The 9,564-nt window shown below is 49.9% G+C and overlaps 1 protein-coding gene across 1 annotated transcript in view; it reads left to right on the top strand.

Moving 5' to 3' along the window:
• Positions 1-5,206: 5,206 nt before the first annotated feature.
• Positions 5,207-9,564, top strand: part of snx33 (sorting nexin 33) — a 29,678-nt gene continuing 25,320 nt past the window's right edge. Inside the window, exon 1 of the mRNA XM_043680359.1 lies at positions 5,207-7,024. Within this exon, the coding sequence (XP_043536294.1) occupies positions 5,587-7,024 (1,438 nt within the window). The 5' untranslated portion in view covers positions 5,207-5,586. The remainder of the gene's footprint in view (positions 7,025-9,564) is intronic.

The raw sequence follows: 9,564 nt of genomic DNA, 5'->3' as shown, positions 1-9,564 counted from the left end.
AACTGGTCACAGATGCACATGAGTCTGCGCACGGACAGCGGATCCGAGCAGAAAACGGCGACGTCATCCATGTACAGGGAGGCCTTAACCTGCAGGCCCCCGCTGCCAGGAATAGTCACCCCTCTCAGGCCCGCATCCTTCCTGATGGATTCGGCAAATGGCTCTATGCAGCACACAAACAAGGCAGGAGAGAGGGGGCAGCCCTGCCTGACTCCAGATCTGACTGGGAAGCTATCTGATTCCCACCCATGAATTGAGACTGCACTGACAATGTTGGTGTAGAGCAGTCTGATCCAATTAGCGATTCCCTCCCCGAAGCCCATTTTGGAGAGGACATCCCTCATATATGTATGCGATATCCTGTCAAAGGCTTTCTCCTGGTCCAGGCTGATGAGGCAGGTGTCCACCCCCCTGTCCTGCACGTAGGCAATCGTATCCCTGAGGAGTGCGAGACTCTCGGCGACCTTCCTGCCCAGTACAGCACAGGTTTGGTCAGGGTGGATCACCGATCCCAGAGCAGACCTGACCCGGTTGGCGATGACCTTTGACAAGATTTTGTAGTCTGTGTTTAACAGTGAGATTGGTCTCCAATTTCTAATTTCCTCCCTCTCCCCCTTCCACTTGTAGAAGAGGGTGATGATGCCTTTCCTCATGGATTCACTCATGGTACCTGCCCGAAGCATACTGACATACACCTCTAGCAGGTCCTGGCCAATCAAGTCCCACAGAGCAGAATAGATCTCGACCAGTAAGCTGTCACTTCCGGGAGTTTTATTCTTTTCGAAGGACTCGAGGGCCTTGGTCAGCTCGTCCAGAGATAGCAGCTAGTCCAGCCTCTCCCGTGTTCTGTCATCTCCGACCTCCGTGATAGAGGACAGGAATGACTGGGAGGCCGCGCTGTTGGTTGGCTTCGAGTCATACAGACTGGCATAGAAAGATTTGCTGATCCTGATGTCAGCCTGAGATGACGTTATCGAGCCATCTTCTTCCTTCAGGCTGCTGAGCACAGAGCTCTCTTTGTGCACCTTCTGGAAGAAGAAACGTGAGCACGTCTCATCCTGCTCCATGGAGCGGATCCTGGACCGAAAGATTATCTTGGAGGCCTCCGAGGCAAAGAGGGAGGCTTGCTGGCCCTTCACCTCCTTGAGGTCCTCCGTGACATCGACCCCCAAGGTCTGCAGCAGGAGCAGGTTCTGCATACTTTCCTGGAGCTGGGACAGTTTTCCCCGCCTCTCTCTCGCCTCCTGAACACCTTTGAGGATGAAGAACCTCTTGATGTTCCCTTTTACTGTTTCCCACCAGTCCGCTGGGGACTCAAAGAGGGGCTTCACGGTTCTCCAACCTGCGTAGTCCCTCTTGAGCTCCTCGATGTTTCCCGGGGTCAACAGCTTAGTGTTCAGTTTCCACGTTCCCTTACCAGCCTGCTGCTCGTCCTGTAGGTGACAGTCGGCCAGCAGGAGGCAGTGGTCAGAGAAGACGTCGGTGGTTCTGACCGAGAACGTTCGGGACACAAACAGGTAATCTATCCTTGAGCGGATAAACCCGTCTGCCCGTGACCAGGTGTATCTACACTGCGCTCCGTCTGCAGGGATGCTGAAGACGTCGTGCAGCTTGGCATCTTTGACCGTTTCCATCAGGGCTCTGGACATGGATCCTGTTTACTGTCCCAACCTCCCCCCCCCACCGGATCGTCCATCTGCATCAATGATACAGTTGAAGTCTCCGGCCAGAATGACTGGCCTGGACGTAGCCAGCAACAGTGGAAGCTGCTGCAGGACGGCCAACCGTTCACTTTTACCCGCTGGGGCGTACACATTAATCAGTCTCAGGGGAGCATTTCTGTATGTAATATCAGCGACAAGGAGGTGCCTGCCCACCACCTCCTTAACCTCGGAGATGGTGAAGTTGCCTCCTCGCAACAGAATACCCAGGCCTGAGGAGCGGTTATCGTTGCCCCCCGACCAAACTGATGGCCCATGGGCCCACAAGCTCAACCATCTCCTGTAACTGCTGAGGTGTGGTATCCCAAACTCCTGCAGAAACAGGACATCGGCTTTGACGTTGGCGAGGAAGGCCAGTGTTGAAACACATCATGCAGCAGATTTTATGCTGCGCACATTAATACTTGCAATTCTTATCCCCATTTTTAACAAGTTGTGAGGTTACCCGTGTCCATTTGCCGCTGGTCCTGCCCCTCTGGGGTAGCTGTCTGCATCCCCATGGTGAACATGAACTGCTGGACCCTCGCGGGGCTGAGGTAGCTGTCCAGCTCCTCACTGGGGCCCATTTGCCTGCTCCGGTGTCATCGGGCCGGGACCAGGGTCCACGCTGTCTGCTTCTATATCCAGTGACCTGGAGCTGTGTGACGGTGGGGCCCTCCTGGCTTTCACCTGGTGGGGGGTGGTCGTTTCCCATTGCCTCAAGAGGTTCGTCCCTTGTTTGGCAAGTGCTGCCCTCCTTTCTCACACAGCGCTCTGTCTCTTCTTTTGGTGATGACCCTCCTTGCGCCCATCCTCACCCTCTGAGGAGCTGTCCGTGTATTCCCCGTGCAGCTGCCGTTTCCCCCTTTTCTGGGAGGTTTTGGCGGCTTGGCGGGTTTTCTTCCTCCTGTTTTGTACCAGGATCCATTCCTCTGCCTCCTTCTTTCCCTTCTCCTCCTCCTCCATCTGTCCTGTCGGAGCTTCGCTCGGCCGCTGTACCTCTCCTGTAGCTGACAGCTGCTCCGCTCCGGCCTGTCCTTCCTTTTGCGTGCCCACAGACACTGTTCCCTTGCTGGTTAGTGGTGCCTTGCTGTCCTTTTGTGGCCCACCTCTGGCCATCTGCACATAGGTGGCGGCCCCTCGTTTTGGGCAGGCCTTGTACACATGGCCCACCTTCCCGCACAGACTGCAGTTCTTGGCCTCCTTGCATTCTTTGGTCGAGTGGCCCTCCTTCTTGCAGTTCCGACAGATCGTGACCTTGCATTCCGCCGCCATGTGGCCTGACCTCCCGCAGGTTTGGCACACTTTCGGCTGCCCTGCATATGTCAGGTACCCTCTGCTCCCTCCATTAGCAAAGCTGGAGGGTGGGTGGAGGGTGTTCCCACTGGCATCAACCCTCAGGGTTACCTTGACCTGTTGTTTGCTGGTCCAGATCCCGAAAGGGTCAACCACGTCGGTGCTTTCTCCCTCAACCTGCACATATCTTCTCAGGAACGTCAGGACATCGGTTGCTGGAACATAGGGGTTGTACGTGTGGATCGTAACAACCCGACTCCTCTGTGCAGGAAGCACAGACAACGGGACCGCCGACAAGATGGAGAACAGCGGCTCCCCTTCCTTTTCGTTGAAGACCTTCAGTAGTTGCTCACATTGCTTCACGCTCCTGAAGGTGACGTCAAAGTAGCCTGCCCCAGGGAAATCCTGCTACAGTGAACCCACAGCACTCGAGCAAAATCTTCTTGACGAACACCGTCCGATCAACCGGTGTACGCTCCTCCACCTTCTTGACAGTCACCCGGACTGTGTTTCGAACCCCCTGGCCCGGGGTGCAGGCAGCTGTTAAGGCCATAGCTCGGAGGTTGGCTGGTCCCTGAATTTGCGTTAGGCCGAAGCCAGCATGAAGATCCACCAATAGCAGGTCAGCACAACCAAACGATCCTCCAACATCCAATCACGATCCAGCGATGATCTCCACTAGCTCTGATGACTCGCAACTCGACCCCCGTCCTGATAAGAACAGACACTTGATCTTAGCCAAAAGGCTGAGAAGCGATCACAAGTTTAATTGTTTTTTAAAGATAGCTGCAATGTCTGTGAGCAAGTTTGACAGTGTAGAACTTCATTGAGACTAGGTTTGAAGCAGTCACTTTTATGTAGTGAAGATCATTTGGAATGTACTTGGATATAATTGGATGGTGTGCAGGTCAGGCAGCATCCGAGGGCAGGAGAATCAATGTTTCAGGCATAAGCTGTTCATCTGCCCCTCGGATGCTGCCTGACCTGCTGTGCTTTTCCAGCACCACACTCTGGACTCTGATCTCCAGCATCTGCAGTCCTCACTTTCTCAGATATGATTGGATGGCCCAGTATGATGAAAAGGTCAGGCCAGAGATGCTCGTTTTTATTTTCACTGGAATGTCGCTGCTTCTGCCAGAAATAGGGACAGTGAATATTTTTATTCTCACACGCCTTGTCTATACTTTGACACCAGTTCCATGATATAAGGTATAGTTTGATGGAGGTGATATAATTGCCCATACAGCACTAAAATGACTGAAATAATGATAAAGAATCTCGGCGGTTTCTCCAGCAATTCCTGTTATTGTTTGAAACATTAAAATGAAATAAATGACTGCAGACGTTGGAAATCTGAAACAAAAATAGAAGGTTTTGAGGTATACAAGATAATGAGAGGCATAGATAGAGTTGATAGCCAGAGACTATTTCTCAGGGCAGAAATGGCTAACACGAGGAGTCATAGTTTTAAGCTGGTTGGAGGAAAGTATAGAGGGGATGTCAGAGGCGGGTTCTTTACACAGAGAGTTGTGAGAACATGGAATGCGTTGCCAGCAGCAGTTGTGGAAGCAAGGTCATTAGGGACATTTAAGAGACTACTGGACATGCATATGGTCACAGAAATTTGAGGGTGCATACATGAGGATCAATGGTCAGCACAACATCGTGGGATGAAGGGTCTGTTCTGTGCTGTACTCTTCTATGTTCTATGTTAAATTGCCGAGAAACTTAGTCAGGCAGCACGTGTAGAGAGTGTAACAGATGCAGCCATACTTGTTGAGTTTCTCCAGCAATTTCTATTTTTTGTTTCAGATTTCCAACATCCGCAGTCACTTGTTTCATTTTAACGTTTCAAACACTCGCTGTGCTCTCCAGTACACTCTGTGTTTGTTTGCATAAATTCTCTGCACGTTATTTGGAAAGATAAAATGCGCTAAATTCCAGAGTCTTTTTCTATCCCCTGTTCCCTGTTCTCCCCACCCCCCCATGTCAACCATGATCATAGTGCACAAAGTTGAAGAGCTGACTGGCCTCCTCGTGTCCCCGTGCTCTAATTTGGCCGGAGCCCAATGGTCAAATAACCCACAAAACCCTTACACTGGTTGGTTAGTTACCATGGACGGAGGGAGGGGGTGTTGACCGGACCCAACCGTAGCAGTCAGTGCCTGCCTTGAACCCAGGCGCTTAAGAAGGATCAATGGGATGTGTTTCCTTGGAGTGTCCAATATCCAATACCTAGAGGGCAGTCGCGAACTTCTTTTGCAAGCTGCAAAACTTTTGCTGCGCGTCAAAGTACGGGAGCTCATCATAACAAAGAGGAGTTTGGCCGCAGCCATCGCTTGAGAGGTCACAGACTCCCGGGACACAGCTTACAGCTGGGACTTGGACGCAAGGAACAAATTACCGAGCTGAACAATGTACTCGGAGCAAGGGAGTCGGTAGGAGCTGCGAACTAGCCGCCCGCCGTCCTTTTCCCGGCTGGAGAAAGCCGAGCTGGAGAGGAGTCAGTTGAAGCGATAGTCCGCACCCACCTCCAGCTGCCAGATCCCCGAGGAGATACTGCTGCAGCCCCCTTCCCCATCCTTGGACCATGGCTTCCATCAAAGCCAAAGCTCTTTACAGCTTCCAGAGTGAGAACCCCGAGGAGATCAGCATCCACGAAAACGAGCAGCTGCTGGTTTTTAACGAGAAGTCTTTGGATGGTTGGCTGGAAGGCCAGAACAGTCGAGGAGACAAAGGGCTCTTTCCAGCTTCTTATGTGGAAATTCTCAAGCCCAGCACACCCTTACCATACACTTCCAATTCCACTTTCACTCACCACTCAGCAGGGAATCACTCTGCAATTTACTCCCCCAGTTCAGCCTCCTCCTACCAACAGGGCAGCTATGAAGAAGATGATGATGATGATTGGGATGACTGGGATGACTCTTCCACTGTGTTCGATGAACCTGGTGTGTCCAGTAACACCAATGGCCACAATCATCTCCATCCATATACAGTCTCCCCATATCCCAACGTGACGTACAGGCAAAAGCCATCAGTGGAGAGGCAGGACAGCACTGCCAGCAGGCTTAGCACTAAAAGCAGTGCTGTGGGCAAGAACTTCAACCGTTTCTCAAGTTTTGTTAGATCTGGAGGAGAGGCATTCATTCTGGGTGAGGTACCTGCTGTCTTTAAGACTTCAGAAACCTACGGTGTGGTGATGAGCCCTGATGGGCCTCAGTGGAGCGAGAGCCCTCACCCCTTTACCTGTACCATTGAGGAACCCACCAAGCAAACCAAGTTTAAAGGCATCAAGAGTTACATCTCCTACAAGCTGACGCCTAGTCAAACCAACAACCCTGTTTATCGTCGCTACAAACATTTCGACTGGCTACACAACAGGCTGCTGCACAAGTTCTCTGTCATCTCTGTGCCACATCTGCCAGAGAAGCAGGCCACTGGCCGATTTGAAGATGATTTCATTGAGAAACGCAAGAGACGCTTGATTCTGTGGATGGACCACATGACAAGCCATCCAGTGCTATCCCAATACGAGGGATTTCAACACTTCCTAACTTGCACAGATGACAGGGCCTGGAAACAGGGAAAACGACGAATGGAGAAAGATGAATTAGTCGGTGCCAATTCTTTCCTGACCATCCAAATCCCACAGGAGCATCAGGATCTTCAGGATGTGGAGGAGAGGGTGGACACGTTCAAAACCTTCTCCAAGAGGATGGATGACAGTGTGCTGCAACTGACCAATGTGGCCACAGACCTCTGCCGCAAACATGTTGGAGGCTTCAGGAAGGAATTTCAGAAATTAGGCAATGCTTTTAATTCAATAAGTCAGGCATTTGAATTGGATCAACCACATCTTGCAGTCCCTCTGAACAAGGCCATTTCCAACACTGGCAAAACGTATGAAGCCATTGGAGAGTTGTTTGCAGAACAACCTAAGAATGATCTGTTCCATATGTTGGACACACTTTCCCTGTACCAAGGCCTACTGTCCAATTTCCCAGATATCATTCATGTTCAGAAAGGTAAGCTTACCACTCAATTATAGCAGATCTCAAAAAATGTTGAGGTTCGCATTGGTATGATCAACTTTTGTTGGTCCTCTCAAGTTGGGACCTCACCATAAATGAGTTTGTGCCAGTTCATAATTGCTAGGTACAGAAAAGAAACTGCCTTAAACCTCAATTTTATCTTTCCTGCTCCATTGATATATATCTGTTATTTGTTCAACTAAATGTCCAAGGACATTCATTGTATTAATAATCTCTGTGATGATCTTGTCCTGCTCAAAGGAAAGATGTCATTGATAGTGGGCAAGCAAAATAGCTGTACAGAGTGAACCGAGGTTTATATCAGATAGGCCGTATAGATAAGCAGTATTGTTTGAGAATTTGTTGCACTGAAAACCACTAGATATGTTACATAAGGAGCAGTGTATCACACTGTGAGAGAGTTGTGCACACTAAGCAGTGTGTACCACTGAAAATGTATGGAGTGAATAATTCATTACATTAAACAAGGGGAATTAATGGATTGAATTTACATCCTGCTGAAGGAACTATATGGGTTTGCTATATCAGAGAAAAGGGTCGGACTGTGGGAAGCTGTTGTGTATTACATAGGGGCTCCAGGTAGATGCACAGATTGTTAAGATGTGTGCAATCTATGTTTATTGGACTCATTACTCCATCTCTATTGACCAGAATAAATACTGTGGCTTAGAACCTTCAATGAGACACTCACACCTTCCCCCCACCTCCATCCAAGGCCCCAAAGGATCCTTCCACATTCGGCAGAGCTTTTTCTGCAAATCCAAACACCTCATCTACTGTGTGCACTGTTCTCGATGTGGTCTCCTCTACATTGGGGAGACAGGACGCCAACTTGCGGAAGGTTTCAGAGAACATCTCTGGGTCACATGCACCAATTAACCCCACCACCCTGTGGCCGAACACTTCAACTCTTCCTCCCACTCCACCAAGGACATGCAAGGCCTGGGCCTCTTCCACTGCCAAATCTTAGGCACCCAGATGCCTGGAGGAAGAACACCTCATCTTCTGCCTTGGGCTCCTCCAACCACAGGGGATCAATGTCAATTTCACCAGTTTCGTAATCTCCCCTCCTCCTCCTCCCACCTCATCCCAGATCCAACCCTCCAACCCGGTACTGCTGTCTTGAACTGTCCAACCTGTCCATCTTCCTTCCCACCTATCCGCTCCACCCTCTGCTTGGATACCCACATTCCTGATGAAGAACTTATACTCGAAATGTCAACTGTCTTGCTCCTCGGATACTGCCTGACTGACTGTGCTTTTTCAGCACCACATGTTTTGACTCTGATCTCCAGCATCTGCCGTCCTCACTTTCTCCTATATTGAAACTAGATTTCATCAGAGTCTTAAATTATAATGTATTTATTTGTGCCTTTACCTTAAAGGGAAATTAATTCTTCCAATGATTGGTTATTGAGAAATTAGGGAAATGGATCTTGAGTGTTAAATTGAGCTTTAGCCTCTCCCATTTTGTGTTTTGAAATCCTTCGTCTCATCTGTGTCCTCTGGCACAGCCCAGAAGTGGCGAAGCAGCGGGTAGTGCTGACAAGAAGCTTAGTTGAGGGACGGGTGGATCTGACACTTACCTCTCCACGGCAATACAGCTGACACTGAGAACTCACACTCCTTGACAGCCTGGATGATTGCTTCAGAGTCACAAGCATTTCAGCAAGTACCCACCATCATTGGCAGGCCCTTGTTGACGACAATGACTCTCTTCCACTATCAGAGTGAGTCCATTGGTGGCTATACGGACCGATGTGGCTACTACCGGCTCAGTTACACTTGTGACAGGTGGTGGTCACAGGAAGGAGTGGGTGGGGCATTGGTGTGGCAGTGCATTCCTTTCACTGTTTTCGCATGGCTTCCATTTCTTTTCCTGACAGCACCTCCTTGAAACCTTCTTGGATGCTCCTCCTCCATTTTGGATGGTGTTGGATTCCCAGGTGTCTGTGGGAATGCAGTACTTCGCCAATGTATCACTGAGGTGCTTCTTCTGTCCACCCGGGAGTAGAGCACCTGCTTGGGGAGTCTCGTGATGGTCATGTGGATGATGTGCCTAGCCTGTTGTAGCCAATCAAAGGTAGTCAGTGCCTCGATGCTGGGGATGTTGCCCTGGTTGAGTACTCGTGTTCGTGCAACTTTCTTCCAGTGGATTTGCAGGACTTTGTGCAGAGAGTGTTGGTGGTATTGCTCCAGTGCATTGAGATGTCTGCTGCCAGCAAGTACTAAGGGAGTGCCACACTGGTGAAAGTGCTATCTTCCAGATGAGACACTTGGTAAGAGGAATAGCAGCGGAATTCTCCCTCATGTGAACCAACATCCCTAAAACAAAAGCATTGCTGATTTTCACATTGCTTTTTGTGCTACGTTTGCTGTGCACTATTTGGCTGCTATGTTTCCGACACTACAACAGTGAGTAAACTTCAAAAAGTACATCACTGGCTGTCAGTGCTTTCAGATATCCTGAGGACCTGAAAGGTTGCATAAAATTGTAAGTCTATATTTTCTGA

The sequence above is a fragment of the Chiloscyllium plagiosum genome, chromosome 40, assembly GCF_004010195.1.
Source record: "Chiloscyllium plagiosum isolate BGI_BamShark_2017 chromosome 40, ASM401019v2, whole genome shotgun sequence".
NCBI lineage: Eukaryota > Metazoa > Chordata > Chondrichthyes > Orectolobiformes > Hemiscylliidae > Chiloscyllium > Chiloscyllium plagiosum.
This window is presented reverse-complemented; position numbering and strand designations above follow the sequence as displayed.